Source organism: Scomber scombrus, chromosome 23, assembly GCF_963691925.1.
Source record: "Scomber scombrus chromosome 23, fScoSco1.1, whole genome shotgun sequence".
Classification (NCBI taxonomy): Eukaryota; Metazoa; Chordata; class Actinopteri; order Scombriformes; family Scombridae; genus Scomber; species Scomber scombrus.
Genome location: NC_084992.1, coordinates 15,397,571 through 15,416,260, shown reverse-complemented (window position 1 = coordinate 15,416,260; position 18,690 = coordinate 15,397,571). Strand labels below are relative to the sequence as shown.

General features: G+C 40.2%; 1 protein-coding gene across 1 annotated transcript in view; it reads left to right on the top strand.

Annotated features, from left to right (window-relative positions):
• The first annotated feature begins 6,578 nt into the window (after positions 1–6,578).
• The window catches only part of LOC134005809 (sodium/potassium/calcium exchanger 2-like), a 38,320-nt gene continuing 26,208 nt past the window's right edge, over positions 6,579–18,690 (top strand). The window contains exon 1 of the mRNA XM_062444816.1: positions 6,579–7,495. Within this exon, the coding sequence (XP_062300800.1) occupies positions 6,588–7,495 (908 nt within the window). The 5' untranslated portion in view covers positions 6,579–6,587. The remainder of the gene's footprint in view (positions 7,496–18,690) is intronic.

Genomic DNA, 18,690 nt, shown 5'->3' with positions numbered 1-18,690 from the left:
TTAGGTGACTACATAAAAAATAACAGTTGTAATTATTTCAAGTTTAGTTACTTGACAAACTCTTACACACAGACTCAACTTATGCTTGCCAACATACACACTATGTCCATCATGCTCTGTATGCTGTAGAAAGCAGAGGCTGGCTGCTTACCAGAGTGTTATGACTATTACAATTAAATGCTTCTAATCAGGTCAAAAATTCAGAGTTAAGTGTGGTAATTTGTTTGTAGAGAACCACTGTTCCACTTGTGTTTCATTGTATCATATTAAATCACTGCTCTATTGGACACTATGCTAGCAGCAGGCCTCTATGGATAGCATCAGTCTGCCAGTTGGTCGATCAACCACTTTGGTCCAGACTGAAATATCTGAACAACTATTGATGGATTTCATGAAACGTTATCTAGACTGGTGATCTTTTGACTTTCATCCAGTACCACCATGCAGTTGACATTTGTGGTTTTGAGAAAACTATCTAGAGTTTGCGTGACAGGGTATTTAGACTCTTTGTTTCCTTTTCTCTATGTTTCTCTTACTTCTTTCTCAATTTCACTGGTTGTCATTATTGCTCAGTCATGTTTTACAATGTACTATTTGAATGTGAAGTTGATAGTTTACCACATCCTTAGGTTCTATGGTTGGTAAACTGTGCAATAAGTGACATATTTCAATATGCATATGAATCAAAATGCTCAATAATGTTGACATTTGGTACACACATCCATGGCTCCATCAGGACGAATGTACCTTAATGATCTCCTGACTTTTAATTTCCTGACAGTATCATTCGTCTTGACTATTTTAACCCCCTTTTCCCTCTTGACCAGGCCCCCCTAAAGGTCTCATGTTACACCAATTCTGATCGCTCTTCACTGGCTCCCCTTCAAATTACGAATCCAGTTCAAAGTTATCGTGATCATCTATGGAGCTCTGTATAGTCAGGCTCTTGCCTAGATTAGAAATGTACAGCAGCCCTACTGTATGTGACCAGCAGGTCTCTAAGGTCTTCTGATCAGGGTTTTCTGGTTGTTCCTAGAACTAGGCTAAAACTAAAGTAAACTGTGCTAATGAGTGTATAGCTCCTAAACTTTGGAACTCTCTCCCTTTGGATTTACATTCTGTGGACACTGTGGACACCTTTAAAAATTAGCTCAAGACCCATTTGTTCAGACTAAATATGTCCAATATTTGGTTTATGATCAAATACCTGTCAGCAATTACATTACCATCAGCCTGCATAGTTTTGTTTGATGCTATTTAGTAAATACTGGCTAATTATCACTAAATATCAATATAAGATAACACACTAAACTAAGATGGGTTAGGGTTAGAAATTGCAAAAAATACAAAAAAAACGCTGAATAATTAAAGCATGGACTAATATCAAGATTAACAGTTTTTCAGAATGATGGGTTTGGAGGGGTTGGACATATGACCTCACCCTTTCTAAAACCCTGTCTGCGCTGTGTGTTTACATGGACCACCAGTGAAAGCAGGGTCTCAGTATCGTATCTAATCAGCTCCAGCACTTAGCCATCAGACCTGCCCGTGGATTATCAATTCGTTAATCTCTTTGGAGCTACTACTGCTAAAATGAATAGCCCCATCAACCCCCCATTTTCAACTAAAATGGTCTCTTCCATGTTATCTTTGAACAATCTTGCTTTTGTGTGATAACTCCAAGGCAGACCATTTGTCTTTTGGAAAACAGTAACTCAGCAGTTTTAAGAGCCTCATTGACTCACTATTTACTGTCAGAGCATCCCACTGGTGTCTGTGCCCATTTTGTTTTGCTGACCACATTTTCCTAAGGGGCAGGTGGTCTGTCCAAGCCTCTTTATACAGACTTGTGGTGGTGGTGGTGGGGTTACTAATACTAATATGAGGCTTTCAACATCTAATCCGGACCAAGTCTCTTAGAAAAAGCTTATCTTGGTACTCTCCAGTTTGACTGCTTTCCTCTTCTACAAGACCAAAAAGCTTTTGACTTGTTTAATAGAGCTAATTCAAAACCTTGCCATAGTCAATTGCCCTTCCCTCTTCACCGGAAAACTTGCTTGGTTATCATCACCCTATCTATCCCCCACTGCCCCTGCCCCATTGCTGACAAATCCATACAACTATGTGGGACACAAAGGCACGGATTTAGCTGCCGGGCCAAAGCGAGGGTTGGCCGGGTGGGGGGCAGGGCCATCATGGAAATTTCTGTTGTTTTGTCACAGCACAGATTTCAGACAAATCAAAACAACTGCCACCATCACCCCTTCAAAACCCCCCTCCCTCCCCACCACAACCCACATGATCTGTGACCAGTCATCACTTTTATGCTGGAAATGCAGCCAGATCAGGAGTGGTGCGATGGCGTGGAGGAGAGGAGTGGCTGCGTATGCACCGGGGGACCATTGTTGAAAAAGAGCTGACAGTCTGGATGGGATCTCATTTGATAGGCAAAAATATTGACGGATCTCATTTGAAGAGCTGGGGGGTCACAGGCTCGTAGTGCGCTTTATGATGACGATGTGGACTGATCAGATACATGTGGTCTTACAACTAAACGTACCATTAAAAAAATGTATCGGTTGCTATTATGACAGCCCTTGTGTCTCTTCCATTAACCATTGAAACTAACTTTTGATTCACTATTACATTTAACTTAGACCATGTTTATTCACAAGATCAAAATACCAGAATTTTTACAAAGGCCTATTTTGCTGACACATCATTTTCACTCTTCTACGTCAAAAGGTTGTTTGCTCAAACTGTAAAATTCAGCTGAGTTCAAAGGGGTAATCCAGCAATTTAGCACTGCATAGCCATAACGTTGGGTGAATCAAAAGTGACAGATTTTTTTTTTTTAAAGCATGAACAATATCGAATCAGCAGAGCCCAAATATCCTAACTTTTAGTCTTTACTATGGGTCAAGCTCCAAACATGCTGGATCCTACATTTACCATCATGCAACTCAATAGTGTCAAGGTCACATTAGACCTTCATCACCCCCTGAAAAGCCACTCCTACACCTTAAGTCCGTAATGCAGACCGATAAAATCATCAGACATTTTTTCAAACTGAAACTGAAATTCATGTGGTGGAAATTCCCCTTTAATTCTTCAACTTGAAAAATAATTCAGTGACAAAATCTCTGCCTCACAGCTCAGCTTTATCTTCCCCAACTATTTAATCAATGATGTAGCCTACTTACATGTTCATTCACCCAATCATATCCTCCAAATGTTAATCAGCTTGATAGGGCGTCCACCAGTTTGTTCATGTGGAAATACTTGGGACTGCTTGGCGAGGAAGCCCATTCGTGATAGCTCCAGTATGAAAGGCAATGCATTATGGATCTACTGTAGTGAGGCAATCATACTCACTCTGCAACAGAATGAATAGGCTTCTGGGCTTTTGACTGTGAAAAAATTACATTTCCAGTCTCAAGAGAGCATTTTGGTGAAGAATTACATTACACAGACATTTTCCTTACTTTTTATATGGACAGAGAACTCAAAGTGTTGATGTAACTATGTGTTAGTCCATTTCAGAGGCACATCAATTTATTTTCATATCAGACAACTTCCAGAGGGATTATATTTATTCCAAGTACTACCACACCAACTATACTTTAGCTGAAAACCTCTAGACCCCATACTATAATGGATGGTGGTCACAAAATATCTGAGTATTGATAATGTGAGGTAACTCAAATTAACACTATCAGCCGCTGTGTTTCCTGTTAGATAACAGGAAGCAACTATGGTGGAGAAGCGAGGAGAGAGAGAGAGAGAGAGAGAGAGAGAGAGAGAGAGAGAGAGAGAGAGAGAGAGAGAGAGAGAGAGAGAGAGAGAGAGAGAGAGAGAGAGAGAGAGAGAGAGAGAGAGAGAGAGAGAGAGAGAGAGAGAGAGAGAGAGAGAGAAGAGAGAGAGAGAGAGAGAGAGAGAGAGAGAGAAAGGGGCAATCAATGAGGTCAGTGAATCATGATTTATTATACAGCACCAGGGCATCAGTGTTACACATTCTTTACTTCACTGTGTAGAGATTGCGTGTCTATCCAACAGGGTTTGACCTGTCAACTAACGCTAAGTGGTTGGGGGCTTTATTGGACGTGAGGGGAAACATGGCAACCCGGGGCCTAAATGGATGATGGTCATGTCAGATGAAGTCTCCGTATTGGATGACATATTCAACATGAAGAAAAATGGCATATAAAGCATGCATGACCTTTTTAATGTTTACTCTGCCTTTGATTCTAAATGAATAAAATATTAAAGGAATAGTTTAACATTTTTGGAAAATGAAACTGTAGCCAATAGCTATTTAGCTTTGCATTGGTGCAGCATCAGTAGAGTTTCTGTTAAATGAGAAATAAGGTGTTAATTGGTGAAATGTAAATGTGCAAGTAGGTAGATTGTGTTACTTTTTTTGACAGAACCACTCTAGCTTTCTTTATGCTAAGCCACTGCTGGCTCCAGCATACACATATGAGAGTGGTATCCATCCTCTCATCTGAGCTAAAATGTAACTATTCCTTTATCACATATTGTATTCTAGTTTACAAATGTGAAGATGTTGAATTAGCATGTGACAGAAATCAATGATGCAGCTCATTACGGTGTTATCTGTGAGAAATGGATCCAGCACTTGCATGTAACCTTGGAATGACCCAAGGCATGCACATAAATCAGCTGCTGAGCTGAAGCACATCCACCTGTTCCGTCATCAGAGTAATAAAAAAAAGGAAGAAATCAGTGAAAATACTGCCGTTGCTGTGTAACCAAGGCAACTCCTCCCTCAAAATGCAACATCACTAAAGCCCCCACTGCGTGAACCGAGCAAGAAAGGATGCGCTGTCTGCCGCTTACCTGGCTTTATTAATAAACCACATAGTTCACGTGGTCAGCCCAGCCCGGCATAATATTCTGCTACATAAGCAAGGTATTTTCAACCGAGGTTTTTTTTTTCTCTCATCCGAGACGGGAGGGATGCTGCACTGAGCTGCTGCTGCTGCTGCTGTGAGGGAGAGAGGTGAGCGCAGTTGGCAAAGCAGTTTTTTTTCCCCTCGTCCAAAGCTCCTCCTCTGTCGTCGGAGAGCGGAGACCGGTCACATTTTGCTCAATGAGAGCAAGAGGGCACTGGAGAGGATTTCCTAATTTCAACCTGCTGCCGTGCCGTGCGGCTGTTTTCTCGCCTCTGTCAAAGGTAAGGCATGACACCGTCTGCATGCTCTCCACGCGTCATGCGCCTCGGCATGGAAACTAATGTTGGGCTGTTTTGGTCGGGGACGGTGGTTAGCTGTTTGTTGTGTGATGATACAGCTGAAAGGGCGAAGGCATTATTGAAGGGCAGACATGGGAAAGAGTTGTCAGTGGGGCTGGCATCTCAGACGAACCATTCAGGCTTAAAGACAAGCAGGCTTGCATCATTGTAAAAGTCAAACAGGACGGGGATGTGTGTTTTTCTCTGCTTTACCTGAGCAGCAGCGTCATAGCGTTGACCATTTTTCACTGACTGCAGCCAAGTGGTGTCCGTAAACCAACGGCCTTCACATTTCATGATATTTTCCCAGGTAACAACATCAGATGTCAGATTTTTGATTACAAGTTGTCACAGAATCAAAATTGGACAACCAACATCAGTCGGAATCATCTGCCTATATAAGTTTTATCGTGTGGTTTGAATTCATACTAGATTTCTCAAAATTGGCAATTACTCAATACACTTATTGAATATCTGAAGCTATTAGTCCTCTGAAGCTTTATTATGACCGCAGTGGACTATCTTCAGCTATACATTCTTTATTTCCACATCATATGATCTTTATTTCTTAATTATAGAGATTTGTTTCAGTGTTTTGTAAGAGACTGACAGTAAATCGTGGGATTATTTTAAAACCATACTCAAATCTCTGCGTTAGATATGCATTTTAAGATGATTATCCCACATGTCTGCATGATATTGGAATTGAATGTTTGACTACATGGAGCTATTTTTTGGCAATTGTCAGAAGTAGATCTCTTGATTTGGAGATGAGTCTTCCACAGTAACACTAAAGATTATTGGTTAATTATCTGGCAGGTGATTATTGATTTTTTCCCCCAGTTATGTATTTGTCTAAATAAATGTCAATATGAAGTTACCAGTTATTCCATTTGCAATGTTATGAAATAGAGAACAGATTTCCGAGTCTGTGTGTGTATGTTTTACATTTGACATGACATTTGTCAAAAAGATTATGTTTCATTTAACTTTCCAGCAACTAGACTATGTAACCTGACACAACAAGATCGTTAAAATAAACGTATGTACTCAATATGCAAACAGCCTTTTTAAATCTAGTGTTTTGTCTTAATTTTAAACTCTGGCTTTTTTTTGGCTTCATAATAATTTTTTTATTCTTTTGACATTTGCCAGCAGAGGCTAATATGAAGACATCATTTGGCAAACCAGACCCTGGAAAGCACCTAGAATCTTTTCAACTCATTTGAAGCCGAAGACCAAACTATGTATTGTCTCCGGTAAAACCGGCTCCCCTCTCTCCCCTCTTCCTACCTAGTCACTGAGAGTGAGGACACTCAAGAACTGCAGAGAGATGGGTTCAGATCAACCCTGCATGGATTCACTAGAGCGAAGGCCCATATTGGGTGACGCCTGTAAGCGGCGGGGCCACCGGTATCTGCGGAGAAAGCTGAGGCCTGTGCGAATCTTAGGGTTTGTCCTAAGCCTGGTGGCCATAAGTGCCGTCTCCTCCTCCTTCAGTGCCTTCACCTGGAGCTCAGGGGGTCTCAGTGAGCCAGTGCTCCCCCAGCAGAGTCTCCATCAGTCAGCCCCCCACAGGACTCTACTTTTCACCGAACACGAGAGGGACCCCAATGTCTCAGTCGATATGCCAATAGCCATGAAATCTACAGCAGATAGCAATGAAAGCAAGGGGGATTATCCACCAGACCTTTTTACCCGAGAGGAGAGGCGCAAAGGTGCAGTGGTCCTCCATATGTTTGGCATGATCTACATGTTCATTGCCTTAGCCATAGTGTGTGACGAGTTCTTCGTCCCAGCGCTGACAGTCATCACAGAGAAGCTGACCATTTCAGATGACGTAGCGGGTGCCACCTTCATGGCGGCAGGTGGCTCAGCCCCGGAGCTCTTCACCTCCATTATCGGGGTCTTCATCTCACACAGCAACGTGGGCATCGGGACCATCGTGGGCTCGGCCGTCTTCAACATTCTCTTTGTCATTGGGATGTGCGCCATCTTCTCCAAGGAGATCCTCAATTTAACATGGTGGCCGCTCTTCCGTGATGTCTCCTTCTACATCCTGGATCTGATCATGCTCATCATCTTCTTCCTGGATAATGTCATCTCCATGTGGGAAAGTATAACACTGCTCTCAGCCTACGCCGCTTACGTGATCTTCATGAAGTTCAACAGCACAGTTGAGGGCTTCGTCAAAGGTTGCATGAGCAAGAACCAAGTGGTAGAAGTAGAGGTTCAGCCCAAGGTGAGTTTGTTTATTGATCTGTATAATGTTTCTCCCACCTTCTCAGGAACCATTGTAGGAAAGGAAACCCTTGCAAAAAAGTAGTATTTAATTTAAAATCGGAAAAAATAGGATTGACTAATTGGTTGATAAAAATGACCATTTGTGGTTCCTCTGACATGGGCACAAACACTCATGCTTTTCACATAGCATGCAGCTGAGTTGTTATTGTAACAAAGCCATATTTGCTTTTTAATTGTTTACATTTCAGGCAAAAATTAAACTGGTTTGTTAATGGAGACATATAATTCCATACATCTTTTTTATGTTCTCATCAACCTAATGACCATTTTCAACTGAGACCAGAGTCTCACTTGCATCCTGAAATGACCAGTACCAATACTGGTTGAACTTATACATGTCAATTACTTTAGAATAAACTAAATAACAGAAACTCTAACTGTGTGTGTTAAGTACTCTCCGTACCTAAACTACCATTGAACATTCATGCGGTTCAAGTAATACAGCACAGGGCTGGGATACAGTATTCCACTGTGGGATTAATAAAACAGAGTCAAATGTGTAATTCTGGGTTAAGCTCTACAAATTGTGTTCTGGTCTGACAACAAATCCCTTGGAAAATCTCAGGAGCTATTGTTTTCCCCAGTTAGGTTAGATTTCCCCATTAAATACTTTATTTAAAATCTTGCATAAAGAAAAACAAACCACACATAGCTTGATGAGGTGAACTACAGACTGTTGAGATATTGTTGGCTTTGAGTATTTTTTTGTTCCTACACATTTACTCCCAGGGGAGGTTCTTCATGTACAGTCATTTAGTGTAATATTTTCCTTTTTGCTTGATGGCATAAACACTGATTACTCTGTAGACAAAAACATAATAAATCACAGTGTTACTTCACATAGTATTCGCCCCCTCAATGACACCTGAGGGCAAAAGACACTGCAGTGCAATTTGATACCGGTGTAGAGATTATCTGGACGGATTTAGATTTCTTTGTGACATGAGATGAAAATGAAATTTTGAGAAAGTTGTATTGTAAAGCTTTCATTAAATCAGGATTTATTCTAAGTACATAAAGGATATTTAAATGGCAGGTTACACAATGTGGTGAAAAACTCATGAAGAAGACAACAGGCTAATGTTAAAGCCTCCCTTCATTTAAAAAGAAACCATAAAAATGATTTTCTTTTTGTTGTGTTACTGTATATTGCGTAGGTTGTATTAGTTTGATTTATGTGCAAGAAAACGTTGAGAACCCAGTTGCACAGGCTGAGTGCCAGAGAGGACTCAGGTGACCTTGAGCTGCAGTGGATTCTGGGTACTTTGGCTAACAGAAATGTGTGTGTGTGTGTGTGTGTGTGTGTGTGTGTGTGTGTGTGTGTGTGTGTGTGTGTGTGTGTGTGTGTGTGTGTGTGTGTGTGTGTGTGTGTGTGTGTGTGTGTGTATGTGTATTGAAAAACATTCTTTCGATGGGGTGTGGGGGGTTAGTGCGAGACAGGTGAGTCGATCAAACCCCGCCATCAAGTCTCTGCTTACAGCAGATTTAGCTTTTCCATGCTCTGGCATTGTGGATAACACTACCACCTCTTAGTGCCCTGCTTTACTGCGCACACATATTCTTAATAGCTATTACATAACATATAGGAAAAAAATGTTTGAAAGGTGCACAAAATTAGCAGATTTCACAGATATAGGTTGTCAGTTAACCTCTTTATTTTGTCACTCGGCCTACAGGGTTAATAGAAGAAGAAAGTCACAAATATTATTAGAATATAATCATCTAAACACCCTTTTCTAATCAAGCTTTGACACTTTGGGGACATGTGTATTTCAAGACACACGTGTTATTTTGAGATTTAATTGGCAATTTAGCCTGTGTGTGTGTGTGTGTGTGTGTGTGTGTGTGTGTGTGTGTGTGTGTGTGTGTGTGTGTGTGTGTGTGTGTGTGTGTGTGTGAGACAGGATAGCAAGGACAAAAAGTAGTGAGTTAACTAATACAACTGTCCTCAACAATATGACCTAAGGTCAGGTTTAGCTTTTTTTTTGTCTTTTTTTTTTGTCATGACTATGAATTCGGAGCAGCTGTTGTTCAAGTAAATCAGTTCTTTCATGCATTTTGATATTGGGATGTCCCCGTAGCATGTTACATTGCTGCCATCAACAGAAACACAGGCAGCCAGCAGTAAAAGATAAGTAGCAGCGATGTTATGGTGTCACCCTAAAGATAAAATTGTGTAGGTTGTGTGCTTGATAAATGGCAGTTTGCCATCAACATGCAGGGTACGCATGCTGAGATTTTGGGCAAGTGTAATGGTATGCACAGAGTGTAAATGAGAATATGCCATAAATACATGAAACATTTTATTCTGAATGTAACATAAGCAGCAGTAGGATGCATTTAGAAGTCAAGTCATCTGTCTGTTTTGTGCTGTCTAGAGACTGCTGCATCACTGCATAGCTGCTTAGACTCTCTTCTCTCTTTTTTTGACATGAAAAGTTTCTTCTGTGTTTATTCTGCTCCTGGTAACATAAAAATAGATGGCTTTGTTTCTCCTATTTCCTTGAAAATAATGGCTTAGCTTCCGGGCGAGCGTTAAATGGTAGAAGCAGGGGCTTGGTATTCGATCCTTTGAAAGACCACGAGTATCATGGGATTTTTTTTTTTTTTTAGTTTAACCCTGGGGATGAGGTGTAACATTATCAATATAACGAAAACAGTACTGTCAGACCTCAATTCTACTCAGTGGATGCTAGGTCTATTTAAAGCCATTGTTTTATCAGCAGTTAAGTGGTCAGGCCTGTTAAAAGTAATCTGCAATAATCTCTCAATCCAGTTAACACAACTATAAATGCTCCATAATACGATGCACTTACACTGGCTTGGAGTTTAAGTAGAATAAGATTGCAATAGCTTTATTTTGCTTTGTTTTGAAAGATTTTTTTGGCATTTTCACCTGTACTGGAAAGCCCAGTATAGAGGCAGACAGGAAACAGGAGAAATAGAGGGGTATGATATGTAACACAGGTCCCCAGCTGGAATGGAACCAGAAACGTTGTGGTTATGTGGGAAACGCCTTAACTATTTGACTATCAGGACGCCCCGAGGCCTTTGTTATTAGCACATTAAAGTTTACAGAACTTACAGAGAAGAAGATGTCCTCACATAATTTCAGAAGGGATTGTTTCAGTTCTGTCAAATCTTGCTTGTGGAAATGCTGAAACTGAAACTATAGTTTTGAAATACTTCAGCAACTACTTGATAATTGAATAAGTTAAATATGATATTACACCTTACTGAGAATTAAGAACTAATGTTTTTTGACTTTTTTTGGCCACTTGTAAAACAGCGGAAACCAGCTATAAAGACAACACTGGCATGCTGGGGGACTTGTTAGCAAACAGTGGCTTATTTACACGTTCCGCAAACAGTGAGCAACATTAGCATCCATTTGGAGTCGTGTTTATGGCCACCTAATGATTGAAAGTCTATTTTTCCCTCTGTTTTTAGCCCTCCACCAATTAAAGGATATCTATTTAGCCACTAAATGATCCACTACATTCACTGGTAAGTCAATAACGTCATCTGTCTGCTGCAGGCCAGGTAAACAATGAGCTTTAAGATGTTAAAACGTAAAATGGAAAAGCTGAGGGGAAAAGTATAGTCTAGTGATGAACCTCTTCCACATACACATACTAATTTGATCTGCTGTTAATGTAAGAATAATAAATAGCAAAGTGTTGCACAGGGAAATCACAACTGACTTAATAGCTCAGTACCTCACATTAAAATCATGTAATCCTGCTTTAGAGTTATCAGTTAAGTTGACTCCAGTACATTTGTTCATCTTTGACCCAAACAGATGTTGGAAGGATGTATTTACCTATTAGTTTGGGCCTGATTGGTGCCTAATACCTTTGAGTGCTTAGCTGCTAGTTAATCTCACAACAAGGGCATTCGGCCATAGCCCAGTGAGTTAGATTACCACCTGTGCCATCTTAAGTCGACCCTGCAGACATGGCTGTGTTTTACCTGCTGTCACCAACCTTAATGACATTTATTCAGAAAGGTATTGATTTCACTTTCTACTCATCTTTTAAGCTATAGTTGTTTTTTCTTGTGTTAAAATGCAGTACATGTGCACAGTACAAGTACGCTAATGTTATTTTGTCACATCTGTCAAGTCAGACCCCCTCTGCCTTCGTGGCAAAGGGTGACTAAAGTGTTGCACATCTCGGCCCCGTAAGCGGGTTTCTATAGGTCAAGCCGGCGTCGCTTAACTGTATTACTGTATTACTTAATTGTTGCCCGTTCTGTTACACTTAATCTTCTTAGTCTGTTGGTGTGGTCGGTGACTTAACGGGACAGAGTTGACTTGGGCCCATGAACAAAGGTCTGATTACTGAACACTAGGTCATTCAATATGTGCACGGGGGGTGAAGGAGATCACCCAATGCCTGATGCCTTTTCTGCCCAGTCTGCACACAATACATCTCACACCCATATACTGTAATTGACTGGAGTGGAATTATAATTTTTATATTTTATATTTCACTTTTTAACATACATAAACACACATTCATGTAAACTTACTACATGCTTTCCATGTCTTCAGTTCATAACTACACTTTTTCCATAAATTCTCCTTTTACTGTAGTACAATCATAGTGTATTTGTTGGTTCTTTTATAAATGGTTTTGTTACAGTCATCTTTAGAAGGATGAAGATTAGGTTAGTGTTTGTTTTCCCCACGCTTCCATGCAGTCATTTATATATGGGACTATGAAATAACAGTATAATGTGTACAACTTGATAATGATCTTTAACTGTATATAATGTTGCAGTTGACACATATCTTTGATATTATTAATTATCACTCCAAGAAATTTTATTTCAGACACTGTCTATCTGTCTATTTTGACATCATTTAGTTAAATGATTCCCAAAGATTATAATTTAATGTTAGTTAAATTCACTGTTAGATTGTTAGGATCAATCACAGACCAAAAGTTGTTCTTGCCACAACAAAATAAATGTGTATCATCTGCAAAAAATATAGTTTTTAATATTTTGGAAACCTTTCATTTATTATTTATAGACAAAATAAACAACAATGTTCCCAACACAGAGCGCTGAGGAACCACACAAGTAACCTTCATTAGTTGTGGGTTAGATTTATTTAATTTCTTGCATTGATACCTATTCTCCAGATAACCGCCTAACCAACAATGTGTTACCCCTCTAATTCTATATCTTTATAATTTCTTCAATAATAAGTCATTGTCATCAGTATCAAATGCTTTTTTGAGATCCAGAAATACCCCACAGTTGATATTTCCTCCAAATGAAGCCTTTATTGCTGTTTTGTGATAGTTATCTAATCTTTTCTAGCATATTTCTAGAACTGTGAGAATAAAGAAACTATAATATATATATAATATACTATAATTTGTCTAACTTATTTCTGTGTGCCCAGTGAGCTAAAGCCAATCAATCCTGACATCTTAACCACACTTCACAGTGAATAGAGAACAGTAGCATTTTCCATTCCAATCTGTAACACTTGTTCTTTTGTTATTGATTTTACCTTTTCAAAACCTTTTTTTTAGAGAGGTCAGTTTATTGTCTGGCATGGCGTAAAATTATGAATGAGAGCAGCAGCTGTACCGGTCTTTCATCATATGCCCACCCCCTTACCCTCTTTTCGGGACCACCTCACCAGGGCGGTCATCTCTTATCTTGTTATCTCGTGACCTCTCTCATTGTTCGGCTGATGAACTGACTGGCTGCTTCTGAAAATACTGGCTCAGGCAGATCAGATTAGCCAGCACCACGGTTTTATGAAGCGGGTTTGGATTGAGAAGGAGTGACAAGCCCCCCCTCCCCTCCAGTTGTTATGATTGTTGTGACACACCGAAAGTCAGTGTTTGTCAGTAATGATAACATCTTTACAGTCACTCTGTCATTTTAAAGGAAAAGCGAGGCCACAGCTGGTTGGATTTTCACATTAGATCACAAACAATTTAATAGCTAGTAGATGAACAATGTATCATACATCATATCATGTATAATCAAAGCTAATTTGATTGCTGGCTCATTACATTAAATCATTATGAGTTTGATGACTGGATCAGAGTGAGCAAATCAAATGACTGATAAGTTATAATAAGACACTCAAGAAAGTGGATCGAACCAGGGGAAAAACTAGTTGAAATGAATACACCCTCAGATTAGAGTCAGGGTAAGATTCTGCACCCAAGCTCAGTATTAGATGCCTGCTATCGTCAATGTTGGATAAGCCAGTGTGTATCGAGGCAGATGTTGGTTCTGCTGAGATGGAAGGTGCGACCTCTGATGCATTACCAAGCTATAAATAGCGTCACGGAGGCGAGATCTTCCATCAGGATGCGCTTCAAAGATCAGTTACAAAGCGGGTTCTGTACAGAGAGCAGACTGTTTGTGTTTCCTCCCTGTGGATTTGGACTTTTGGGCACCAGTGCTGATACTGTACAGCTTCTATGTGTTCAAACATAAAACCCACTGCATGCTGTTCATTCTGCTATGTTTCATTTTCATCCACTCCAATCCAAGTGAACTCCCACCTCATAAAATATAATTCCGGGCTGCACTACAGGGATGCCGTCACTAGCTGTTTATTTTAGTAGTGTGTGACGTGCTCACAGGATTATCTTCCATTATGACTGATGTCAAGCTAATTTTCAGATAAATCCAGATGTGCACAGCTGAACTCTTTTATATAAAGTGCATCTGTTTCCGATGGATGGGTTTTGCTGTAATAAAAGCAGTTGCCAAGCTAATTTCTAGGAAATCCAGTTGAAATACTTATTTTTAATTGCAATAAAATATGATTTGTTCAATATCAAGGGGTTGTGGACTCGTATGATTGGACTTTTAGAAATCACATCTTCCAGGGTCATATGCACGGTACACACCCTTGCCCTTGAGTTGTCAGTACTGTGTGTTTCCATGAAAGCAGTGAGAGTATTCATGCTTGTATCCTTTTGATAAGGAAAGTTGTAGAAGTGACCTTGGTCTAAACTGAATGAAAAATAGGCAGAATTTGAGAATGTGTGTGTGTGTGCAGGCCCAAGGTTACAAGTAGGCAGAAGTAACAAAATAGAAGCAATCTACAGTGAATACAGTTGCATAGTCTGACATGTCAGAAAGGATGGGGGAAAACAGCCTGATTGATGGTTTAATGCCTAAATTTTCAAGGTTTCATGTGCACATGCTCTGCAAACACGCTACAGTAGATACCTGGTCACACAGACAGATACAGAATCTTTTGGTGCTTCAGCTTAGCGAGTGACAACAGAGCAGGAGTCCAATAATTTAAAAATAGAAAGTCTGCGACTTTGATCTCACCATGACGAAGAGGAGTCCAAGTTTTATCATCCGTTCCAGCTGTGGCTCCTTGTCTAAGGAGGGAGGGGGGTGGGTGCAGGGCGATATAGACCCAGTAATTAGTTTTCCTGTTTTGGACGTTTTACCTTGTTTTGGGGCTGTTAGACCAGTCAATAAAGATAAAGGTATTTTTCTCAATAAACAGCCCAATCTAAACACACTTTGTCAGGTCTTAGAAAACTAGGGCAGATTAAGCCAGAGTTGCTTCTTTCACTGTCTGTCTTCTATTGTCTACAATTATTCTGCGAGATCTCTTGGCATTGTCGTTGTTCGGCCACGGCGGCGCCCTGCTTTTGTCCAAATTCAATTTGATTGCATTCAGTGGTAATAATTGTACAAGTGAAGTCCTCATTTGCATCACGGATGCTGATGACTGCTTTTTTTGTCATTCTCAATTAGTTATTGTACTATTTGGCTTCACTCTCCATTCTTATCAGGGTGAACAGTAGCTCTTCACTGCAGCCTTAGCGTTGTTAGCGATTTGAAGGTCACCCTAACACTTAATACAGTGTCTGTGTAATTATCAAAAACATAATGTAGTCTTTAAAAAAACAGTTAAACAGTGAGGCTTATAATTAATGCCTATGAGAGATCTTTATGCAAAGTAAAGCCATTGTGAGTCTGCTTCAAACATGTTACACAACTAAATTAAATAAGTCATCATCCCTCTGATACCAACAACCATTTATACATTTATATACCAGCATGGATAATGTTCTGTCTTATCCTCTCTTTATATTATCTTCTGATGCACACATACATTATGCTCGATTTTGCTTAATAATTTTTGCTTCTCAGTTTTAAACGTTTGTTTCATTTGGCTTCATCTCTCTGACTTCATTCAGCGTTACTTTTCAAAACTGTGTGTGTATGTAAGCCAGCTGCAGCTTATCACACACACACACGAAGGGCTTGTTTTCTGTTTACATCCAGTCACACTGAAGCCGCCCTTCATGCAGCACCATGGACAGCGACTCCTCCATCTCACTGGTCTTCAGCACCTTTTATAATGTTATAAGGAACTGCAGTGCTGTGTCCCATCAACCTTTCCACCCTCTGATAGTGTGTTCACGTCAAATGTTGTGGTGGTATTATGAGCAGTGGTTTCCAGAAATAGATTTCACAGACAGTTGGTCAAAGAGGCTTCCTCGTCTTGGATTTGTCTTAATAATCTCGCGCTGCAGAGCTGGCAGACGCATCAACTGCTGGATCGTTCAAAGCCGCCGCATTTTATATCCCACGCAGAGGAGAGGATCTGAACAGGCGTGTATCATGAGGCTGTTTGTTTTTTTAATGCTTAATGAGTGTGTATGTTTGATGTGACCTGGACAGCCTGACAGGCTCCAGCCTTAACTGCTGTCTTTATTAGAGGCCATTTCTATTTAATTCGTCCTTGTTTGGACCTAATAGTAATTATAGCTATTCAGGTTAATGGGTATTCAGATATGATATGAGATGAGCTGACATGGGTTCTCCATGTAGGTTGAAATGGCTGCAGAGACAAACACATCATGCCATGTGATTATTTTTGCACATGTGGCTGTCGTCAGTGGTCCAAGATCATAAAGGTCAAGGCATGTATAAAGATGTAGGCATGCTGGCTTGTCTATGTATGCTTGAAAACTTGAAATAAGAGATTTTTCTTTTTTCTGAGGGAGAGCCTGAAGGTGAAACGCTGAGGCTTGCAAGAAACTGAAAGCCTTATCGATCATAGGCTATTTTTGAAAGCGGGGTCGAATTAGCTAATGTAACTGCACTGTAAAAGCATCATGTGAAGGACACCAAGATCCCTATCTCGTGAGTGTATGAAATGACACACACACAACCCACTGAGATGGAAACTGTGCATATGGTTGGAAGTGGCCGAGGACTGGCAGGCCTTACATGCTTAACTCCTTCCTCGGGGGGATTTTTGACCCTCAACATCAGCCCCGCTAAGCTGCAGCAGCTGAACATTACATCAGCTCTTAGAGTTGTGGTTCATGTAATACCCGTAATTTGTGAAATCCAGAGTGATGATGTCTGCGCAACACAAAGTGCTGGTGTATAGATCTCACAGCTGCTGAGCGACCCGACATCACGCAGATAGCCACTGAGAATTTTGAAACCAAATTTAAGAGAGTAAACCCTTAAAATGGAAGTGATTGCAATCAGACCGTCTCTAATGAATTAGAAAATGCTCTGGGGCTCAGCGAATCTGCTGAAAGCCTCTCCTCCTCTTATTCTCATCTAAGAGGGTTCCCACTTGTCATGTCCATCAAAGACAGATAAGTGATGCATGTGACTGCCCATCCACACAACCCCACTCCCACTCAAGCCCACCAAGGTGACCTGAAAGGGCTCCATCAGCATATTACCCCATTTGAATAAAAAAAAAAACAGGTTTTTCTGACAGCGACAGCGGCAGAAAGCTACCTCTGCATTCTTCCTCTTCCAACTTCTCTCCCAGATAAGGGTCTTCTGTGCGTGCTCTTTGCCACAGATAGGTTGTGACTGACTGTCAGCTGTCCTGCTGACGGTGCAACAAAGCAAGTCAGCGGTCAGGATTATGTGGATGAGGTGCCATAAGTAAAAGCTGCTGTGGAGATGAGAAACCCGACCTCAAATCCCTATCTCCTAATGATGTGAGCTTCTCTTATTAATATTTGAGTGGGATTTAATAATAATGATAATAAAAACTAAACAAAGATCTTAATGACAAGCTTGTATATCTTTCTCCTCTGTTCCATAGAGCTCCATTGTTGCCCCAAAAAGATTAAAAACACATAAAGGAGCCAGACTGCTACACTGAGTTACATGTTTTTTTCATTGTGATGAACATAGGCACAACAATGTAGTTAATTTTTCGTCGAATGCGTATACACCATAGCACACCAAATGTAAATGAATCCATAGCTGAAAATAGTCCCTAACAAATGCACTATTTATTGTAGTTTGAGTAGCACAGCTGTTTTCAAAAATCACTGAGCCTTTTTAAAACATAATTCATTTGAAAAGATTTACATCTCGATGTGAATAAACAAGATTGAGTGTCACAGACAGTATTGAGTGACGGACTAAAGCATAGCTGGGATTTGTGAAAAATGTGAATAATGTGAGCCTTATCCTTTAATATAAGACCAATAAACTCCCCATTTAACGGGATATTTAGACTTAAATTAATATATTATTGAAAAGCATTTGAATAAATTGCAGCCGACCCGCTAAGTAAGCAGGTCTGCTGCTTGAAAAATGAAGTGTGTGCTTCTGGTCAGTACCGTCCATTAACAGTATAAGCTTTCTGGTGCCATTTGTATTGACGAGAAATCTGCTCTCACAGCCCCTATACATTTCATAAAAGGACCAGGGCCTGGCAATACTATTCCAACCTGAAGAGCAGGAATGTTTTCATTACATTACAATCCATATCATTTTATAGGTTAGTTCCTGTTCACTGATAAGACTGGCAAGATTCTCAATATCATGGTTTAGTTTGGCAACTGGAACACAAGTACTGCCAGATGCCTATACCCATCAGCTTCTGGTGGCTCTGTTTATATTGTCCCAGCCAGGTATTGATACTAGTATCAGTATTTTTTTTAAATCCTTGAATAAAGTGTCTGCCAACTCTAACATTTTATATTGAGCTGAACTTGTAATCCATAATGTCATCTTTGCAGATTGTTATTTCATTGTTTCAAGTCTTGGAAACTATGTCAGTGGATAGGCTGCTGTAACAATACTGAGAAAACTGGAACGTACTGTGTGTGTTACAGTGTAGAATGTAG